This window comes from Natrix helvetica, assembly GCF_964273705.1.
Source record: "Natrix helvetica genome assembly, chromosome: 2".
Classification (NCBI taxonomy): Eukaryota; Metazoa; Chordata; class Lepidosauria; order Squamata; family Natricidae; genus Natrix; species Natrix helvetica.
In genome coordinates, this window is record NC_138552.1 from 127,526,098 (window position 1) to 127,549,521 (window position 23,424).

The 23,424-nt window shown below is 36.0% G+C and overlaps 1 protein-coding gene across 4 annotated transcripts in view; it reads right to left on the bottom strand.

The window, feature by feature from the left end:
- Positions 1 to 23,424, bottom strand: part of WDPCP (WD repeat containing planar cell polarity effector) — a 368,266-nt gene that overhangs the window by 113,543 nt on the left and 231,299 nt on the right. For all 4 annotated transcript variants that reach the window (XM_081940857.1, XM_081940858.1, XM_081940859.1 and 1 more), the window contains 3 exons: positions 19,071 to 19,185; positions 13,200 to 13,333; positions 448 to 639 (listed from right to left, as the gene is read on the bottom strand). In XM_081940857.1, coding sequence (XP_081796983.1) covers positions 448 to 639; positions 13,200 to 13,333; positions 19,071 to 19,185 — 441 coding nt within the window. The remainder of the gene's footprint in view (positions 1 to 447; positions 640 to 13,199; positions 13,334 to 19,070; positions 19,186 to 23,424) is intronic.

Sequence of the window (23,424 nt, forward strand, 5' to 3'; positions counted from 1 at the left end):
GCTAAATATCCCTTCAATTTTTCTTTCTTTACAACTATCAAGGGATGAACAATTGAAAACAAAGAGAGTGAGGTCAAAGGTGTGTATTTGTTTTCTGTAACCTACCTCTAAAATTCTTCAATCAAAGATCTTTAAAATAAGATTCCTCAAATAAATAAAAATATTAGTAGGAATTACATCTTAACAAAGACATAATTCCTAATAACTCTAGGGAAGTTTTAATTTCTGCCACATTTGGACTGAAGTATTCTGATACAGCACTAATTTAAACTGGTCATTATGAAAACTTTCCCCCAAATGAGACTTTCCTTCCCTTTTTCCTTTACATTGCATCATTTAGGCTGGAAACCCAGGGCAAGGATTTTCTTGTTTGCTACAAAATCACTCTAGAGCCTTTTTAGCTAAATGGGTAAAACAAATATCCAATTTAGAGATTTAGAGGATTACCTCTAAGTTACCATGTTCACATTTCAAGAGTAGCAAGTTGGCTCTCTCTCTTTTGCTAGACACTGGGGACCAAGGCCAAAGTTCATCCTTTGCACCAGACCACCAGCAAATAACCATATTATGTACATTATTTATTGTCAAATGACGCTTCATCCTTCTGTTTCCAAGTCCTGGTACATCAATGTAAGATTTCTGAGTAAGAAAAAATGCAGGGCAAATGTGAAATTACCAAACAAATAAAGTATATGGGATTTATTTTACATACCAAAATAAATATAAACCCTAAATATTATACCTAAATATTATTTCATACATCAGGTCCACTGATAGCATTGTTTTCAGCATGTCCTATATGTTATCTGTCATTCCGCAGTCTTGGGATTCCATTTATAGCAATAACTCAAAATATCATGTGAGAATTATCTTACATCAGAATAAAGGTAACAATATAGTCTATTTGGATTTATAATGTGCCAGTGAAATACATTTAGACAATTGTTGTTTTTTCTCCACAGTTTCAATGTATAAAATATAAAGAACAGAGTCGGTCTTCCCAAAAGTATTAAAAATCTGAATATGAGTGGGAAGTACAGAACTCTTGGCTGTATTGTGTTATGATTGTACTATTATTTAGATGTAAGAAAGTCTTGAGTGCTACATTTAGAGTGCTTCACACTATACTAAGGTGTGTGTGAGTATTTATGTGTATGTTGTGTGGATGATATAAATATATACTGTACATACTATAGACATGTATGATTCTGTGCAGAAGTATTCACCCTCCTTAGGATGTTCTGAACTTTTCAATATGAATATTATCACAGCTTCATGAAGGTCCCATTGATATATGAAGAGTTTAAGTAAAGCAATACTTACTATTAAAGATTGGTTCTTGTTCCATTTATTTAATGCTGTAACCTAAATTAACCAACATATAAAGTGCCAGTGCAAAGAAAAAACCTTTTAGATTTAGTAGCCCAGAGGCCCCCAACCCCTGGTCCCTGACCCAGCATTGGACCATGGCCCATTGATAACCAGGGCATGCAAGCAGTGGGCAAGCGCATGAGTGTGCAAAGCTGCATTTTTGCAAGTGGAGGACGCATGCATGAAACCATGCCCTCTCATCACTGCCACTGCTAGTTGACAGAGCTGGAAAGGCTGAGGACCACTGCAGTAGCATACACAAACTTACCACAAGAACTGCAAGCAAAAGCTTCCTCCAATTGGTTATTAATGTTTTAGCTCACTAGATACAAAAGCTGCAGAAGTGAGTTGCTACCAGTTCAGGCGAACCGGTAGTGGTATTTTGGCCTAGGTCGTCCAAACCAGCAGCAACCCAGGCTGGCCACGCCGTTGCCAGCATCTTTTTAAATAATTTTTTAATGTTCTGCGCATGCACAGAACAATTTATAGTCAACTGCACACACAGCTCACGTCTGGTGCGTGTGCGATGCAAACCGGCAGCAACATTGGCAGCAACCCACCCCTGAAAAGCTGGCCTATTCTTTCATAGGAAACTGCTTCAACAGAGTAGCATTTGAGCATAAAATAGTAGATAATTTCAGGTTCTGCTACATATCTATGGAATTTAAGTCTGGATTTTGACTTGGCCATTTTCAGAAACTGAGTTTATTCTTGAACCATTTGACTTGCTTGTATGTTTGTTATAGCTATCTTCCCGCATGATTCGCTCAGACTTAAATTCTTACAGAATTCTTTGACGCAGAGCAGAACTCATTATATCCTCAAGTGATTGCAACTGATCCAAGTCCAAACCACCATACCCAAACCATGACCCTTTGATGCCTGACAGTTGGTATGTGAAAGGCAGTACTTAACTTCTAATAGTTAAAACTACATATATAACCTGACAAAATCCACTTTTAACTCATCTGTCCTTAAAACATTCCTCTAGAAGCCTGGGGTCATTCAGGTGCTTTTCAGTACATTTAAAGAGAAATCATTCTTGTGAGCAAAGGTTTTTAAGTTGCCATTTTTCTGTGAATCGCATTTTACTCTCCCTGCTTTTCTCCTGATAGAGTCAAGGGGAAGGACGCCTGCTGATACACAGATATTTTTCTGAGGGGTTTTTTTTTTTTTTGTGGTTTCCTCAATAATTTTATGATGTGCTTTTTTAGTGGCATTGATAAGGTAGCCACTTTTGGGAAGATTTACTATTGTCCCAAAACATATTGTAAGATATGTGTCTGATAGTGATTGTTTAGGACCAGAATGTTTAAAATGGGTTTATATATTTTTTCAGATTGATAATTATCAGTTGGTTTTTTATGAGGCCTTCAGATATATATTTTGTGCCTCTAGGTACCATGAGGTACAAATTTCCCTGTGTTGATGGCCAAACTGTGTGTAGAGGGCAAGGCTGTCCCAAATCAATCTTTATTGTTTACTGAAATATCTCCCAAGTCCTAGTTATTCCTTTAATTGAATTGATTGTACTGTGCATGGTTTTCACACTTGCACATTGGATGTTGAATTATTTTTTTACAAAATAAATGAAATAAAGGTCAAACTTTAGTATTGTCTGTTTACTCAGATTCTCTTTACAGAGAATCAGTAGGGCTCAAATGACACTCTGATTTACACCAACTGGCAAAGCTGTGCAAACCTTCAGAACATCCAAAAGTCCACAAAATATTTTTTCATGGAGTATTTTTTGTGTCCATAACATATCCCTGCGACCAATTCACTCTCACAGGGAGGGACTTCTCCGGGTGCCGTCCACCAAGCAATGCCAGAGGGTGGCGCCGAGGGGCAGGGCCTTCTCTGTGATGGGCCCAGCCCTCTGGAATGACCTCCCCCCCGACATTAGGACAACAACCGATCTCCACTCCTTCCGCACGAAACTCAAGACCCACCTGTTCCAACTAGCCGGCCTGGCCTGAATTATAGCTATTCTAATCCCTCTGGATAAAATTTTAAATTAGGTTTGACTTTGGGTGTTTTAATTGTTTTTTAATTGCTTTTGCTGTTTTTAATTAATTGATTGATTGATTATTTATTTATTATGTGTTGTATAACGCTTTCTGTATATCTCCTCCTTGTTATTTATTTGTTGTGTAGTAAATTGTACGCCGCCCCGAGTCCCTTGGTGGAAAGGGTGCAGCATATAAGATAGATTAATAATAATAATAATAATAATAATAATAATAATAATAATAATAATAATATACATACATGAAAGTCATACAAAATTGTAATACCTCTGAGTATGCAAGAAAGCCTGTTACACTTTAATAGCCAAGAGATTTAGATGTGTGTATGAAGATAGACATATAAGGTACATACATTGACAAAGTAATTTATACTGGGAGAATGAAAGAATGCTACTGGATGAGATGATGCAAATTTCCCTCTCCTAAGCTGTGGGCAAAAAAAAAATCCATTCATGAATTGGAGGAATTAAATCATGTGCAAATTGTGAAAGAGAAAGTCTTAGGACTGGAAAGAAAAAATACTTACATTAAACCTTACTTCAGAGGTGTCAAAACTCGCAGCCTGCAGCCCAAATGCGTCATGTGCTGGCCACGCCCACCATTTCAGCAAAGGGGAGGAGGAAAGTCCCAATACATCACGTTGTCACGTGATGAAATGAGTTTGACACCCTTCCTTAGTTGATAATGCAATTTGCTGAATCAACAATTTCCCTTTTTACTAGAAACAAAGGGCACAATGTGATTTGAAGACTACTTCCCATCAAAGAACCCTGGTCAGCACAAGTTTTCCCCTAAAACTGTACTCCCATTAAAAAAAAATCTTCTTTTTACCCAACTGCTGGTTTTCTCACACCAGTTCAAAATTTATTTTCCTCTTCCATTATTCTGCCCCTGCACTCTCACCCCATGTCTTCCTGCTCATCTGTTTATTACAAACACTTCTTTTGCCTCTTAGGAGGTCTGATCTTTCCACAAATCCCATTATTTATTTGCTTTTCTGAAAAGATCCTTCCTTTCATTGCTCTTCGGGTTTCTATGTATATGAACCATGACTGTTCTATGTGAAAGCATTTTTCAGAATGGGATTAGAGCAACACAGTAGGAGGAACCTTGAACAGAAAGAATTAGGAGTGTGTGTGTGTGTGTCAGAGAGAGAGAATGTGTGTGTATGTGCGCATGCATGCACACACACACACATTCATTCCTAACGTGGAGGGAACCAACTGTCTTTGAATGTGCCAAGTAGTAATTGCATGATGCTTTTTAGAACAAAGAAATGAGGGCTATTTCTATTGTAGATTACAGGCAGTCTTTACGACTACAATTGAGCCCAAAATTTCTGTTAAGTGAGACAGTTGATAAGTGAGTTTTGTCCCAATTTCTTGCCCCTTTGTTAAGTAAATCACTGCAGTTGTTAAGTTAGTAAATGGTTGTTAAGTGAATCTTGACTTTGCTTGTTAGAAGGCCACAAAAGGTGATCACACGATCCCAGGACATTGCAACCATCATAAATGAGTCAGTTACCAAATAGCTGAATTTTCACCATGTGACCATGGGGATGCTGCAACAGTTATAAGTATGAAAAGTCATTAGTTATTTTTTTTCATTGCCGTTGTAACTTTGAACAGTCACTAAACAAACTGCTGTAAATCAAGGACTACTTGTACTTTTTTTTTTTACTCATCTACAGCTTAAAAAGAGATTGTTTCTTTTACTTGGATGAGAAGGAAGAGGGCTGTAAGTTAGAGGACAAACATCTTGTGGTTGAAGACTATACTTCCAAATAACATTTTAATGTTGATCCTACGGAATCACAGGAGGCATGGTGGTGATGCAATGACATCACTGGAGGGAATGACATTCCCTCCCCCCTTTTCCTTTTGTTATTTTGTATGTTTAAAAGCAAAATAGATATATTAAGCCTAGTGGAATTCTGGGGATAATCTAATTTTAATAGGAAAACATGGATAATTGCATCCTTGAAAATCAGTAATTTGCTACATAATTCTGATGGGCTCTGAGCCCCAAAAATGAGGGACAGGGAAATGAATTAGTTTGCAAGCTGTCCATCCCTACAGTTGAAGGGTTTGGATTATGAAAAATTCTTTAACAATGTTTCTTTTTCTATGTGCCTTTGAGAGTAACTACAGAATTGAACAGTATAACTCTAAAGATTTTTTTTAAAAAATACAACCTTATAAAAAAGTATGTTTGAAAACAATTCCTTTTGAAAAAAGGGTTGCAGTGTTTTGTTTTTCATGTCATTTGCCTTTGTATTGTAAGCCTAAAAATAGAATTTGTTAATAGATAACTTTGTATTATTATTATTAATCATCGCACAAGTCAGTTAGATGTTTAGTCTGGGTTTGGCATTTTTGTCTACCTATTGAATCCTTACCAAGGATCTGGGATAGGCAAATCTAGATGTTTGAGGATGTTACAAATATCGTCACAGGATGGAAGCAGTTCCAAGTAAAGCCGCCTTCTGCAATTGACTGATGGCAAATTTGTCAACGCCTATGGTATTCAAATGGTGCTCCAGTTGTTTTGAGACTGCACCCAATGTCCCTATTACTATTAGTTGTTGTTGTTGTTGTTGTTGTTATTGAATAAATAAATGAACATAAAACATAAAAAAACAATTAGAATGCAAATAGCTGGAAATGAGGTTTCTGGTATCCTTTTCAAAGCTCCTTTAGCTGATAATGTTTTTTCTTCAAACTAGAATAAAGGTGGTTAATAAAATCTCTACCACTATTAAGTTAGTAAAGAATGTTTTCAGGATGAGCTTTTACGAATTTGGAAGGATTGAAATCACTTTAACTAAAATATGCACACAAATTAACACACATATGTGTGTGTGTGTGTGTGTGTGTGTTTTTCCAAAACTATTGCTCATAAGTAAAGTGTTTCTCATACTGTGAGTGCTAATCCCACATTTCAGATATTTTGATTGCAATGTGAGCTTTTAAAGATAATTTTTTGACTGACATCAGCGTGATTACAAAATCTTTTGGTTTTTTGCACCCAAAGCTAGCATCTAATGTAAGATTAATTTTGAAACAATCTGGAGATTATTTTTTATAAATTGACAAATAAATGATACATGTTATTTCTCTTCACTTTTATATTTCTATGTCTGTGAGAACACGTAAAACTCCTGGTTGTAGATACGGACAGGGAAGCATACAAGTTAAGGAGGAATTTACTGCTGTGACTCTAATCAATACTAAAATGTACAGTCATGGTTGCTTGACAGCATCGACCTATGTGTAAGGATTTAAAGCTCTTATGTATTAAGTTCCACTATACTGACCAAAAGTATTGGAAAAAGGCTACGCATTTCAAATATAACACTGAACATTAAAAGGTCATTTACAATGTATGAATAGGATACATATATATATATTTTCCTCCAGGGTTAAGATCACCAACTGTTCTAATAAGGGATACAATTTTTGCCAAGTAATATGGATGAGTGACAGCATGATGTATAAAGTTTATGCTGCTTTTGAGAATTTCTTAGTTCTATTCCTTCTATTATATTCTTTTATTATTCAAACTATGTTATTTTGGAGCATGATTATTTGAAAACATGAACAGTACACCATCTGGGTGACACATGCCAAGGAAATATAGATTGCACCACATTTCTGCTTAAGGAATTAATGGAAGGTTGATAGCTGGGGGGAGTGGAAAAAAAACTATCTTGCTATTGCTGGTCAGCAATAATCGAACCACTTTCTGAGGATTAAGCGCATGGCTAAGCCTACTGGACCAGACACAAGCAAAGGGCAGGGGGTCTTCTTATCAGAGAAATGCTTCTGGAGCCAGTCTCACTACATGACAGATTGCTTTCATATTCCTGTCTGCAAGGCAACAAAGGATGGCAGTAATGCGATAATGCCAGAGTGCAATGGGTGTTAAGAACCCGTTGCATTTATGTATTGTATTTAGTAAATAATCAGACTCATCCAAATTGTGATCTCACCACTCAACCAAGGCCCATTAAAAATCAAGGTTAATGCTTTAATAATCCTTTGCTGTTTTTTTATGGCCAAAAAGAGCTCCTTTCTATTTGCATGGTCATAATATTATTGACCTCTTCATCCCCTGAATACACATCAAAAGGAACTGAAATCAAAGTAATTACCACTGTTTTCTCTCAGTAAACATTAACTCTTTATACTCTTGTCTTCTCACAGTTCAGCAAAGTGATTTAAAAACCTATGAAAATAAAAACAGGCAAACCAGCAATGATTTCAGAAGATTTATCCAAAAGTTTTAATGCTTTCTGGTGCTGAGAGTTTAGAAGAATAAAAATACTTATGCTAATACATATTGTGTAGCTAAGTATAGTGCACAATTTAATTTTAGGACAATATTACTACACTGAATATAACTTCCTGCCATGTTTGTAATGCTACCTTGGAAGCTTTTTTAATGAACATCAAGTTCATTAAAATAAATTATATAAAAGGAAATAGGACTAAACATAGGATTACAAAGCTTATCCCCACTTTTTGCAACACATTTCTTCTCTTCCTTTTATATAGATAGTGGTACTTCATAATGTCTTTTTCTTTTAGATAAGGAATGAAAAAATCCTGCTTTTGAAACAAATTGTGTGAACAAGAATGATTTCAATATTACCAGTTAAATTACTACCTCACTCTGATTTCATCCACCCATCTCACCAGATCTAATAGAAAGGGTATGTAATGGATCTGTCATCTAGGTAGCTACATTTGGTGGGGCCTAGAAGGTTGGCCTTTTTTGCTGTGGCACCTGCACTATGGAATCTTTTTTCTCCCCCACCAAAGGTGAGAATGGCTTTATTGCTTCTAGACTTCAGAAGGTCACTTCAGACCTGGTTATGCCAGCAAGCCTTGAGATCCCAGGGGATGGGTGAATTGGTAAGTTGTTTTCGTTACTATTACTATCCCCTCATCTATTAATTTTGTATTAGCTATTTATACAGTTTTAATGTTTTAATATTTGTTAATGTTAATGATTTTAGATATTTATTGTTTTAATTTTGTAGTACATCATCTGGTGTTACTTGTTTGTAAGATGGGTGACTATATAAATTCAATAAATAAATAAAATAAATAAGAGCAAAAGGAAAGGGAAGAAGTTTGTCATGCCATCAATTTGCTTCCTTCATTATGTTTGCTAGTTTTCATTATGCAGTGGTGAAGATTGTGGGAAAGTGAGTGCTGAATAATTGGTTTATCTAAGAAGACGCAACCCAGTGCAGAAATACAGATTATTTCAAAGAAGCTCTATGTTAATTAATTCACTATAACTGAAATGAAGAATGTATTCTTACAGTTATCTTGATTCTGGTTTTAGCCCAGATTAGCATTAAAAATAGCTTTCAGAAATCCAAGTGTGTCTTGTTGTGTTGGTTATCTTGTTATCTTTGTTATGCCAACTATTTGGGGCTTTATAGCAAACAACATGCTCTGCCCACATGTAGTAAATTATTTTCCAGAATCCTCCCTGCTATTAAGGTCAGTTTGATAGGTTTTCAGTTTCCTGGATCTATTTTTCTTTTTCTTTTTTGAAGATGAGAACTACATCAGCTCTTTTCCAGTCCTTTGGCAGTTCCCTTGTGCTCCAGGATCTTTGAAAGATATAGTTCAGTGATTCTGAGATCTCATCTGCCAGTTGTAAATGCTCCAACACTGGAAATTTTAAAGAAAACATTGGATAACCATTTCTGTGAAGTGGTGTAGGATTTCTTGCCTAAGCAGGGGATTGGACTAGAAGACCTCCAAGACCTCCAACACTGGAAATTTTAAAGAAAACATTGGATAACCATTTCTGTGAAGTGGTGTAGGATTTCTTGCCTAAGCAGGGGATTGGACTAGAAGACCTCCAAGGTTCCTTCCAACTTTGTTATTCTATTCTATTTCTATTTCTATTCTATTCTGCTGTCTTCAGGTACTGTCATGTCCACTTTCCAGACTACTTTGTCTTTCCTTTCTTATTGATAGTTGTTAAACCTGAAATGTGCTTATCTATTTGAATTTTAAAGTCCCAAGCACTTTACCTTCTCCATTTCCTATTACTTTCTCTATTTTAGGTCCCACCAGTTTTTGAATGTAATTTATGATGATTATACTTTCTTTGTATTGGTTTTATAGTTTTTTAATCTGGTGAGACAACTATTCAATATTTATTCCATACTAAGGATGTTGTACCATAATAAAAGTGGACAATGTTGCCCAAAGAAAATTGTCTGTTGTGATTATCTTCTTTTCCTAATTTATTGTTTTAATCTTTAAAATTGATTGAAACTGGAAATTCTGCTTTAATCCACTTTTGCAGTACACTTTTAGGAATTGCAGACAAGTACAACATTTGGGTCCCTTAACAATTTAAAATATGTCTTTTCTTTCGAAATTGAAATACTACATTGGCCCTACTATAATTCTTACTTAATTATAACTGTTGGCTAATTCCCAGGTAACTGAATATAAGATTACCTTTTTAACTGTACAACTCACATCATATGTTTGTTCTTTTGATAACACATCTTTGTACATCTTACTAAATTTTAATATGAACAGAGATGAATAATTCATTATTCCTGTTTAAAGAAAATTTAAGATGAAAAAAATGTAACAAAGACATATGATAAATCTAGACCTTTCTGATGACAATCCCAGACTTCTGGATTTTATTATGCATACTATTAGATATTGTCTAGATTATTTTTTGTCATTATTAAAAGTTCAGATATCTACTATAAGAGGAAATATTTCAATTTTTTTCTATTCTAGATCTCCTACTATTCAGATTTACTAGGTGCCTTCTTACTGTCAATTTGGTAAGCAAACCGTTCCAAGGAGAGATACCATGTCTCTTTTTTCATTTTGGTCCTTTTTTGCACTTTTTCAGCTCTATGTTATTTTCTTTAATTGTAGTGGCTAGGAATACATATTCCTTTACAAATAGAATTACACCATATATTTGTATAAAGTCATTACAGATCTTGCAGTTTAATTTTCAGTTCTTTTCACAATGATAATCAATACCGAATGTGCCACTGTGATGGGATAACAATCTGAGAGGCAGTATGATATATTGGATAATGTTCTTCATGCTCTAGATACAATAAACTGTTTCCTTTTATATCAAGGAAAGGAAAGGAAATGGTATGCAAATGAATTATTTTTGGAAGGTGGGTGTGTTAATACTCCTTGTATGCGTTAGAGTAGAATCAAGTTGATTATTTGGCTAGAGTATAGGACTGTGATGGCAAACCTATGGCACATGTGCCACAGGTGGCACGCAAAGCCATTTCTTAGGACACATGAGGCGTTGTCCTGTCAGCTCTAGCGTGCATGCGCACGCTGGCCAGCTGATTTTGGCCTCCATTTTCGGCCATTTTTCACCCTCTGGAGTCATGCACGCTTGCGCAGGGGGAGGGCACATGCAAGCACGATCCCCCTGCCCCACTTTTGGCATGCGATGGGAAAAAGGTTAGCCATCACTGGTATAGGATGTTGAATTGATTGGGAGTTAGGCTGACAAGTTATGCTTTCTGGCAAGGATGAAAACAAGGAGTTCTGATCAGGATGCAAAATGTAGAATAGCGAGGTATTATTAAAAAAAATCAATATGCAAGCTGTTATCTCAATAATTACTACCCAACATTATTGCATATAGCATACACACTGAGCACCAGTTGGAGTGGGGAAGTTCATATATATGCCAGTTCACAAGAACAACTTCATGAGACTAATAATCTAGCATCACACCCATGCCATTTGCATTCTCCCAGTGACAAATATGGAAGATCTATTTCTAAATTCCTTTTCTTTTCCCTTGAAGGCAAATCCTTCTTTTTTGAAAAAAATGCCTACAATTTAGTGATTTCCTTCTTGCTGTTTGTGTTTTGGGGATTTATTTTATTGCTGGTTTAATTGGTGCTGGTTGCCTTGGATGTTACTGTATAGGTTTTTTTTGTTATGCACTACTTTGTTAACTAAATTGTATGTAAATGTTTGAAAATTAATGTTTATATTTTAGAATACCTATCACAAAGGCTGATCACACCTATAATTTTAATTATTTAAAAGCAATGTCTTAATGTGCTACATTTATGAACTGTTTCCAATGTTTTTAGACAAAATATATGCAAAATTATATACATGCATATACAATCATTGCAATCAACAATTAAAAAACATCATTGTACTCTACAGTTAATACAATCCACCATAAAACAGCAATTGTGTACAGTTACAGCACTAATATAAATAAAAAATATTTTCAGTTATAAATATTAGATTAATTAAACTATTAGAAACATTAAAATTAAACTTTAAATATTTAAATTGTGGTAGTGACTCTCATTTAATCTTTTTCTTGAATATCCATGTTTTTCTGTTTTCTTAAAAGTTCATGTAAACTATGTTTTTGGTCCAAAAGGGGGGATAATTAAACATATGCAAAATAAATTTGGAAAGTAAATTACATAGTAAGTTATTCCAAAGCTGCTTTGCAATAATGTTAAGTATATATAGATTTTGATGATGGTTACCAAAATCCCAAACTTAACAAACACACAAAAGTGTGCATCATCTTGAAGTAAACAACATATCAGCTCAGTTCCCTGTGAACAGTGAACTGTCTCAAATCCATATTATAGAGGTTGGATCAATCTTGCAAACACAACTCAGTATTGAAAAGAGGCCTTCAACTGAAGCAGCCTGGAAAATATATTAGATGTTCATTCTAGCAGAGAGCATTCCCAACAGACTCTATAATATAATCTGGCAAGATATTTAGTGCAATTCGCTAAAACTAGCCTTATAGACACAAAATCTATGTAACAGAGAAATAACAAAAAAGCAATAGGAGAAAAATAATACTAGTTAACAAAACATTTTGTCATGTTTGTTATCTAATAACATTTTGGCAGTGATAGGGGATAAAAGGCAGCATATATTCATACAATGTAGTGGAGACCAAACTTTTACTGTAATAATCTCCATTTTGGAGATTATTATTTTGAAAACAAATAAAGTGAAAACGTTTATTTCATTTGAAAAATCTCTTCTATTTTATATATATTCAGAATATATCAGGATGGAACAAGTTAATTAATTCTAAAGCCTCTATCTCAAATCTCAATATTATCAATTGAATTCAGTTACTTTCACCATAAACCAGTATTGCCAATGGCAAAGGATTGTGAGAGCTGTAGTCCAAATTTACTTAAAAGAAACCCTCTATGTGTCCACCTTGTATCTTGCACTCCTTTACAAGCACAATGCTACCTCCAATGCCTAGTCTGGTGTTTCCAACTAAATTTGGATTTTAATATTCTGTACAAAGTTTGCAATAATTCCATTTTTGTTGCACAATATTATCATTTTTAAGCTCCTTGTTGAGACTGGTTAATGCTCCATGGTTTTCTTCCTTCATCAGGATCCAGATATACAGTAGAATATGAATTCAAGAGGAGATTATTTATCACTGATACATCAGTGTCCTCTTTGTCATGCTTTCAAGGTTAAGCACAACCTGGCCTAAATTTGTCTACAGTTTACCTTTGGTAACTATTTCTAAAACCTTATGGTATAAAGTAGACTGAAATGTCTGTCTGTATGCCTGCCTGCCTATCTTTCTTGACAGTTATAACAGTCCATATGAAATTCAATTTAAGCATCACTGAAAAGATTTGTCTATACTTTATACTAAATCCCTATCTTTTTCTTAACATCCATTTCTCCAATAATGATATGATTATGATACTTGCAAAATCATTAAAGGCTGTACCTTAAAATCGAAGTTTGAGATTTTTTCAAGTCTTTTGTTTACATCCGGAGAATTTGGTTTTTTTGAGAGTTGAATGAAACAGAGTTTGCTTTGTTCCCAAAATGAAAAGATCATAAAACTATCAGTAAGCACAGCTGGAAGAAAAAACAACATCATTTTAATACTTATCACTGACAACAAAATAAATAGCTGAAATCTCCACTGGAATATTGGAAGATAAAAATATATTTTTAGTACTATGCATAACTTCTATGAAGTACTGATATAAGTGTTTCTCCTACTGTGTCTTTTTGAAAATGGTAAATAAAGCCTAGGAAGCAGATGTAATAAAATAGAACAAATTGTGATATATTTTTAAAGATATGGTATTTTACAATATCTCTTCTATTTGTTATTTTCTTTTAAAGTTCTTTCAGATAATAATGTCTTCTGCAATGGTTGACACTGGATGAATGAAAATATTGTGGGTATGCTGGAGTGAAGCATCTTTTTTATTCTGAAATGAAAGCTTACATGTAAATGAATAAAACCAATTAGCTCTGCAGGCATCTGAAGTTTATTAAACTACCAATATACAGTTTTTGGCTGGGGCGAGTGGCGGGTGGGGGTGATGACACTGTAATAAGTATCAACTACTGCTGCATTATGGCTTATAAAAATACAATAAAGACATTTACTATAAGAAAAAAATAATAAAAAGGGCAAAATAGTTTAAAAAATTACTTCAAAGATCTAATAAAACCAGAGCCCAAAATAACCCTTCCCAAGCAAATTAACATTTAAAAATAAAAGTTCTGCTTTCTTAATTTGTGTTAATCTTTTAGTAACTTTTAGCTTTTCACACAATTAGCTAACAGTATTATGTTTTCTACTATATTACAAGGAAGGGTAAAATTAATAACAGATTTGAGATAGATAACCTTTTGGAATACCTCAAAAGTGAATTATTTATTTATTTAACATATGGTATATCAAAAAAAAGATTAGCAATATATAAACATTTCACCTAGATTATTAAAACACAATAAAATATAAATGTTACAAAGATCTATGTTCAAATACAAATGTCCATCTAACCATTGAAGCACAACATTTTAATACATCCGTTTATAATCCTCATAGTGTCATAGACTCTGGCATTTAACTTATTAGTATGGCAGCTGTTAAGCTATACAGGGGCAAAGTATTCTGCTGTAAAAGAAGTAAAAATTGAATATATACTTCTGACTGCCAGTAAGTGTGGAATAAAGCAATAAATTGAGCAACTCACCCCAAAAGGAGCTCAAGTGTGGAATAGCCACAATAAGAACTATGGGTCCAAAATATACAGCTTAATATTTTAAGAAGACACAATTCCTGTAAAAGTTTAGCATCTGAAATAGCTCCTGAAGAGAACTTCAAAATTATCTCCATGGTTCTCTATACCAACTCAACATGTTTATCAGCTTCAACATGGCTCCTCTGGCTGTCAGACTGCTCAGATGGCTTGACTATTAGTTAGAAGAGATCTATTCTGCTGATTTCAAAAACCCACCATTCAACTTCCAATCAATCTTGATGTCCTTCACAATTTATTTATTTATTTATTTATTTATTACTTGAACTTATTAGTCGCCCCCTCTCCCCACAGGGACTCGGGGCGACGTACAAAGGTATTATATAGCGTATAGAGGAGGTAAGAATAAATAAATAAGTTACAATACTTAAAAAAGTTAAAACCCCAGTGAAATTAACCCTTAAAAACTAAAATTACAATTAAAAATGCCCTGGGCTGGGGAGGTTGTAGAGTTATGCCAGGTCAGCTAGTCGAAACAGGTAGGTTTTCAGCTTCATACGGAAGGAGCGAAGGTCGGTTGTAGTTCTGATGTCTGGGGGGAGGTCATTCCAAAGGGTGGGGCCCACTACAGAGAAGGCCCTACTTCTGGGTGCTGCCCTCTGGCACTCTCTGGAGGACGGCACCCGGAGTAGTCCCTCTCTGTGTGAGTGGACGGGTCGCAGGGATGTATGGGGCAGGACGCGATCCCGCAGGTAACTAGGCCCTGTGCCATGGAGCGCTTTGAAGGTGGTAACCAGTACCTTGAAGCGCACCCGGTAGACCACAGGAAGCCAGTGCAGCTCGCGCAGGATAGGTGTTATATGGGAGAACCTCGATCTCCCCATAATTACCCGCGCGGCTGCATTCTGGACCAACTGCAGTCTCCGGGTGCACCTCAAGGGGAGCCCCATGTAGAGAGCATTACAGTAGTCCAGGCGAGACGTCACCAGCGCGTGAGTGACTGTACGCAAGGCCTCCCGGTCCAAAAGGGGCCGCAACTGGCGCACCAGGCGAACCTGGTGGAACGCCCCCCTCGCCACGGCTGTCACATGATCTTCCATAGACAGCCGGGCATCAAGGAGGACGCCCAAATTGCGTGCCCCTTCCACCGGGGCTAATTGATCATCTCCGATGGTCAGCGATGGCATATGCTGGTTGAACCGGGAAGCCGGAAGCCACAGCCACTCTGTCTTGGAGGGGTTGAGCCTGAGCCTGTTGTCATCCATCCAGACCCGTACGGCTTCCAGACATCGGGACATCACTTCAACAGCCTCGTTGGGGTGGTTTGGGGTGGAAATGTACAGCTGAGTGTCATCAGCATACAGATGGTATCCCACCCCAAAACCACGGATGATCTCACCCAGCGGCTTCATATATATGTTGAACAGGAGAGGCGAGAGGATCGAGCCCTGTGGGACCCCACAGATAAGGGGCCTCGCGGTCGACCTCTCCTCTCCTGCCAACACACATTGCGTCCGGCCAGAGAGGTAGGAGCGGAACCATCATAATACGGTGCCCCCGACCCCCAACCCCTCCAGACGGCGCAATAGGATACCATGGTCGATGGTATCGAAGGCCGCCGAGAGGTCTAATAGGACAAGGATGGAGGAACAACCCCCATCCTTTGCCCTCCAGAGATCATCCACCAACGCGACCAAGGCTGTCTCCGTGCTGTGACCGGGCCGGAAGCCGGACTGGCGCGGGTCTAGATAATCAGCTTCTTCTAGGTGACGCGGAAACTGCTGAGCCACCACACTCTCAACAACCTTCGCTAAGAAAGGAAGGTTGGAGACAGGACGGTAATTTGCTAGCTCCGTTGAGTCCAGAGAAGGCTTCTTGAGCAGGGGCCTCACCACCGCCTCTTTCAAGGCGGCTGGTAAAAGGCCCTCACCCAGCGAAGCGTTCACCAGCTCCAGTAGCCAGCCTCGTGAGCCCTCCCAGGAGGCCAGTACCAACCAGGAGGGACACGGGTCCAATAAACATGTAGTGGCTCGCAGTCGCCCGCGCAACCTGTCCAAATCTTCGGTGACAACAGGGTCAAACTCCTCCCAGCATGGTCTCTCAAGACTAGCTTCAGACGTCCCCACAATGTATTTGCTCCTCCTCCTTCAAATATTTGAAATATCCCTCTCTATCATGGTCAAGATGGTCTAATACAATATCTATTTTATTTCCTTGAGCCAGCTTCTTTGTATCCATAACTGGTACAGAAGTGATTTAAAAATTGGTACAGATTTTTTTGATGGCTGCAGAATTATAATTACATTCCAAACTGCCCAGGTATCCCACAAATGCTACTTCCCATCTAACCAAATTGTGTGGATATGATTTACCTCTCAAGCCCCTTTTGCCTATAGAAAGCACAAGAGCAATGCCATCATAATTAACAAAGAAGTAAAACTATGTCTAATTCCAAGCTGATGAAGCAGTCTTGAGAAGAGATAGCCAAACGTCATTATGTCTGGCACTGACAAATACACTTTTCAGAGGAAATTTTAGTTATGAACTCTTCCCTCCTTGCTAAAAGATCTAACTGTACTTGGCCAAAAGTTAATTGATTTGAAATAAGTGTCACTATTATACTATGATGTAGCATTAAATCTATTTCAATATCCAGTTCTGAAGCTTGGAAGAGGATTCCACTTTAAAGCAGTCCTTAAAGGGGTGCAAAAGCATGAAAGTACTACTATGTTTACAATGTTGATCCTCCACCAAACTGAGTTGTATCCCAGGCCTCTAAGAATAACTTCATTCCTTAGAAACATGTCCTAAAACCTTAATCTGAGTTTTAGGATCCATGAGGTCAATCCAGTCCCAAGAGATTTAGCTTCATCTGCTTCTATCACAAGGACCCATTTTGAGACAATCTTGAAGGTAATTCTTGCTGAGTGACTTTGGGGTAGTCCAGATGTGTGGTTCCCTTCATGGAATATAATGAACTGAAGGCTAATCTTCTAAGAAAACCCATATTTTTACTGCTTATTAAATAATTTTAACACTGCTTTTTTGCTGTTTATAACTACTGTTCCCTTGACTGGTCTACTGTATATCACATACATTCATTGTTCAATTGGAAAATGGTAACTTTGCTGAGCTGGGGGACAGACTCTTGTAGAACTTCTGACTGGGTTCTCTATTGTTGGTCAGCCTATTTGATCTTATTGATAATTCTTTTTACATATCTCAACAGTTTCAATGAAAAACCAAGAAATACAGCAGAGCTAACTTTTGACTAGTCAGCTAATTAAACGTTATAAATGAATTGTTTGCTCTTAATGAGAAACTCACTGAGTGATACAAGGGGAGGTGCTAGCTGAAAGACAAGTTGGCTTTAGGGCTGGATAATCAACATTAGATCAATGCATCATTTTACACAATCTGGCAGAGAAATACTCTAACTTCCTGCAAAGAATTATCTGTGCCATGTTCACTGACCTGAAGGCAGCTTCTAACCTGGTCTCTAGAGAGAGGCTATGGCAAAAACTAGCAACCCCATTCAGAGGTTGCTGACTATTCCAGCACATCAGGATCCCACATGGGAATATCTACATGCAAATTCAATGTGCTACCATAGGAGGACTCTCTGCAGCAACCCTTACTTTAAACAGAATCAAATATTCTAAATAGAATCAAACAGTATCCTTATTCTTCTATTTAATTTTCATATCAATTCCACAGTTTTGGCATTTTCTAAAAGTAAATTTCAATCTCCTATATTAACTGATATCCATCTTTTTTATTGAATATGCCACTATTCTTTCCTATATTCAGTGTTATTTTGACAGGCGCTAGCAACATATTGCCATGATGAAAAAGTAAAAATTATTTTAAAAAAACAAAAATAGTTTTCTTTAATAAATGGCATGCTGACCATAACCAGAAAATCAATGCTGTCATTGCTTCTTGCTGGAATTGAAAAAATATGGTTAGAAGCTTTGGATAAATCAGTTAAAGCTCTTTTAAGAAATTAATGGAAATTCATGAAGATGATACAAGTAACTTATTTAGTCTTTGGAATTATGTCCTTAAGTGACCTGACCTAATAGAATAGTGGAAGTTTGCCTTAAAAGCTGTTAAACATCTTCATGTAACTGGTTTTTTTTTAAATAAAGTTTTGTGAGTCATACTGTGAACAGATCACAAATGTAAAAAATCCACTGCTCTTTCAGACGTGAACTCAATCTATGATATTTATTTAATAGATGTCAGATAATATGGCTGAACATACTTTGTGAGTATGTTATACTCATACTTTTACCTACCAAAATATAATGCACTCAAATAGAAAAAGTTACTTGTGCTAAAATTTTAATGCTTTGGGGAGAAATTACATGCTGACCTGAGTTTTTTTAAAAAAATGAATATAACAGCTGATAAAAAATAATGTTTTCCTAAAGTGGTTTTGTCCTGAGGGTAGTAGCTGTAAAATTTCATGCAATTACGTCCAATGTTTTCAAGTCCCCAGTGGTAATAATTGGTCTACCTGTTGACTTACTATTTCTCCTCTTCCACTTTAAATGCAGGCAGCTGAATTGCATGCACATAGGTATAATTACCATCACTGATAGTGTTAGAGATGAACTTTCCCATCAGGGTTCTGTCAATCACCACTTGTTCCAGCTGTGGTCCAGAAAGGCTTAGAGATACCAGTATACCTGAAGAAAAGAGAAGCTGAATCCAAAGAGACAGGAAAAAAATATAAGCTGTAACTTATTAAGAGATTGTTAAATTTCATATAAAATTTATATTTTAAAGGTCATATAATAATTCAACCACTGAAATGTGTCAAATGCAGTAAGAGATTGTTAATAATCAAACAAAAGCAAAGGCAAAGGAACATATGCGAAAATGTTACTGAATGAAGTACTTCCCATAATTTGCATACACAATAATTAATAGAAGTGTGCCATTTAAGTTTGAAATCTTTTCCTAGGTAGCTGCCTAGTGAAAAGACAATTGGGTAATAAAAAGTCACCAGACTCAAGCCAGTATGCCCAAACTATTTAATAACCTGTATCTATGTGTTCCAAATGAAAAGTTGAAGTAGTGATGCCAAGAAGAAAACAAAGCACCAGGTAAAAAAATATGTCTTTTTAAAAAATTCAAATAAGTTTGGGATGAAAATGAATACTGAAGCAATTGTTAGAGAGCACAAATTATACAAACACATAAGTAGTTCTTGTCTAATAATACTAAATGGGACCGGAAACTGTCATTTAGTGATGTAATCAAAACCCACAAAATATGACTGCACAATAACTAATTGGCAGTTCCGGCAAACCCAGCTGCCATAATTAATCAAGGATTGGGTGAATTGTTAAGATCTCATGTAACCGTGACTTTTGTCTTCCTGCCAGCTTCTCCGTTTACTTTGGTTGCCAGCAGGGAAATTTGCAAATTACAATCATGACTGTGGGACACTGCGCAGACCATAAGTACAAAGTCCAATCCTAACAACCATTCAGGGATGTTGTAAATGTGAATGAGTGGTTATTAAACAAGGATGACCTGAACTTATTTCCTATACAATATACATTTCATTGAATGCTTCTATCTTATCTGTCAGAATTTTCAGAATGCTTCAAAGTACCAGAGCCAATTTGATGCAGTGATTAAAATGCTGGCCTATAACCAGAAGTTCTAGTCCTGCCTTAAGTATAAAAGTCAAGCCGGGTAACTTTTTGCCAATCACTTTCTCTCAGCCCATCTCCCAGGGTTGTTTGTGTGGGGAAAATTTATTTAATATATTTCTATGCTGCCCATCTCCCTGATAGGGCAACTACTGTAGACAGCTCAGAAAATAAAAAGATAAATAGTAAAACAATTAAAAATTTAAAACTATTCAAAAACCAGAACCAAGGAGATCGACAGAGGAATATTATTATGTATGTTCATTGTGTCGAGTTACTTATAAAATAATAAAGGTGAGATAAAAAGCTAATCAATAAATAAAATTTACAACTACCATTTACAAACATATTGTTTTTTTAAAGTGTGCACATCTGTAGATTTGTGTTTGTACTATAACACTTAAGCAGTGATGAAAGGACTATAAATTTGCCCCAGAATACTGATCTGTCTAAGCATACTTAACAAATAATGGATTTAAAATTAATCATAAAAACCTTGTTTAAATAGTTTATAGAAAAATAGAACATAATTTAAGTAAGTCTTGCTCAGATTTGGATAAAAGGAGATTCCTATAAGCATAGAATGAAATGTAAATTTTTTACATACATTATATCAAACTATGGCTTAATTATTATCATTATCAACTGTTAAGATATAATACAGGGATGAGTAAATTGCACTCCCTCTGCATGGAACCTAAGGTTCTTTTTCATGAACCTCAGAATCCAGAAGCCTCAGAAGCCTTCTGACCATGACTGTTGGAAACTAATGGTAGTTTCCAACTATCGTTAATCCTATAGAATAACCTGAGATTTGGATGGTCCAATCTTGCTGGCCTTTTGAAAAGATGTGATTCTTTCTTCAAGCTTGGACTGGGTGTAGGTTGGATTTTGCTTTGTACATGAAATGTTGATTTTAACTGTTTTAATAATTGTGATTATTTTACTGATTGCCATCCTTAATCACATGTCAACCAGGTTGCCACATAAATTTATATAATGAATAAATAAATTTAGAGGAAAACTGGCACATCTTAAAATAGGCATGTCATAATTTAAAACTCAAAACTGTCAGCCAAATTTAGCTTCACTATATATACATTTGATGAAACTCCATGGATTTTGCAACCTTCAATTTCCCACAAAATAATTAAATATGCTATTTTGGCTATCAAAACAATTGTCTATCTCCGACTGGGTAATGCTCACCCATCAAAATACTTGTACTTAACATACAAAATATAAAGACTACGGTTCACTAGTTCAAAATAAATGCTATTTAAATATCTGAAAACCTAGATAAAGCAGATTTTTTTGTAAAATATAAATTGCATTAGAATCACTGCCTTCTTTAGTCTAATAAAACTATATTCAGGTAATCATTCTAGATAGTTACTGAAACTCCTCAACAAATGGCAAATGTCCTTTAAGCTTTTGTCGTAGTAAAAACGTTAGACACAGTTAGATTAGTACGGCTTTTATTGCAAGATCTCAGCACTTCAGTTTATTCTTATATTGCAGTTGGATTAGATAAAATCTCAATTGATTCTGAAATAGATAATACGATTTTGTAGTTTAACAGTGTTTTGGAAGTATTTTTAATTGCCCTTCCCTCACCAAAATAAATGAAAGAATGTGAAGAATAACAAAACTCTCTAGAAGCTGTATAGATTAATGTGGGATCTATGTAATATAAATATATGAAAAAATATGTCAATAATATTCCTTATTGAGGCTTCCTCAAAAAATAAATGAATACTCTATTCAGAAAAGGATGTTGTTTACTACCTGTCAAGTCTCCATGAACACCATCTATAACAAATGCATTGACATTTGTTGCTATAAGCAATCTATCATTTTTAAGGAATGATGAGAATCAGAAGGTATTTAGAAGTCAGCAGTATCAATAACAAGGTTCAGAAACCTTCTAAGTAAAAAAATACTAATCACAAGAGAATATTCTTTTCAATGTGCTTTTTAACTCAAAAATTTAAAAACCAGCTAAATTGTTCCTATGAATGCCTTATATTAGTGGCTGCTATAGCTGTGGTACCAATGGTCTATATTAGATAGTCACAACTGTATGCATTTTCAATACAATACAATACAATACAATACAATAGCAGAGTTGGAAGGGACCTTGGAGGTCTTCTAGTCCAACCCCCTGCCTAGACAGGAAACCCTATACCGTTTCAGACAAATGGCTATCCAACATCTTCTTAAAGACTTCCAGTGTTGGGGCATTCACAACTTCTGGAGGCAAGCTGTTCCACTGATTAATTGTTCTAACTATCAGGAAATTTCTCCTCAGTTCTAAGTTGCTTCTCTCCTTGATTAGTTTCCACCCATTGCTTCTTGTTCTACCCTCAGGTGCCTTGGAGAATAGTTTGACTCCCTCTTCGTTGTGGCAACCCCTGAGATATTGGAACACTGCTATCATGTCTCCCCTAGTCCTTCTTTTCATTAAACTAGACATACCCAGTTCCTGCAAACGTTCTTCATATGTTTTAGTCTCCAGTCCCCTAATCATCTTTGTTGCTCTTCTCTGCATTCTTTCTAGAATCTCCATATCTTTTCTACATCGTGGTGACCAAAATTGAATCCAGTATTCCAAGTGTGGCCTTACCAAGGCATTATATACTTCACGTGATCTTGATTCTATCCCTTTGTTGATGCAGCCTAGAACTGTGTTGGCTTTTTTGGCAGCTGCTGCACACTGCTGGCTCATATTTAAATGGTTATCCACTAGGACTCCAAGATCCCTTTCACAGTTACTACTGTTCAGCAAGGTACCACCTATACTGTACCTGTGCATTTCCCCCTTTTTTCACCATTTAAAATTTATACCAAATTTCCTCCTATCAAACCAATACATATGTATACATTGTTATCATTATCAATTATTTATCTAACTTTATCCATTATCCATTGCCTCTTTGTTCATTTTTCCCTTGGTTTTTGGGACTCTAGCCTCCACTTTTTCCATTTGCTGGATATCTTCCATTTTTCCATCAGGTTTTACCACATTACAATTTATATTTTCAATATTTTCCAATCTTTTCTCAATTCTCTATGTTGTTTCTAATAATTTTTGAATTCCAAACATAATCTGTTGTAATGTTATGGTTTCTTTTTGATGTCGTGCCATCCTTCCAATTAGTAAACACTGCCACTCTGGTTTAAAAACAAATCTTTGTTTTCACTTCTTTCCAGCTACCAACAAGCATCCAAAGAGCACCTGTGTAAACAACCCATGCTCTTCTCTTTATTTCTTCTATAA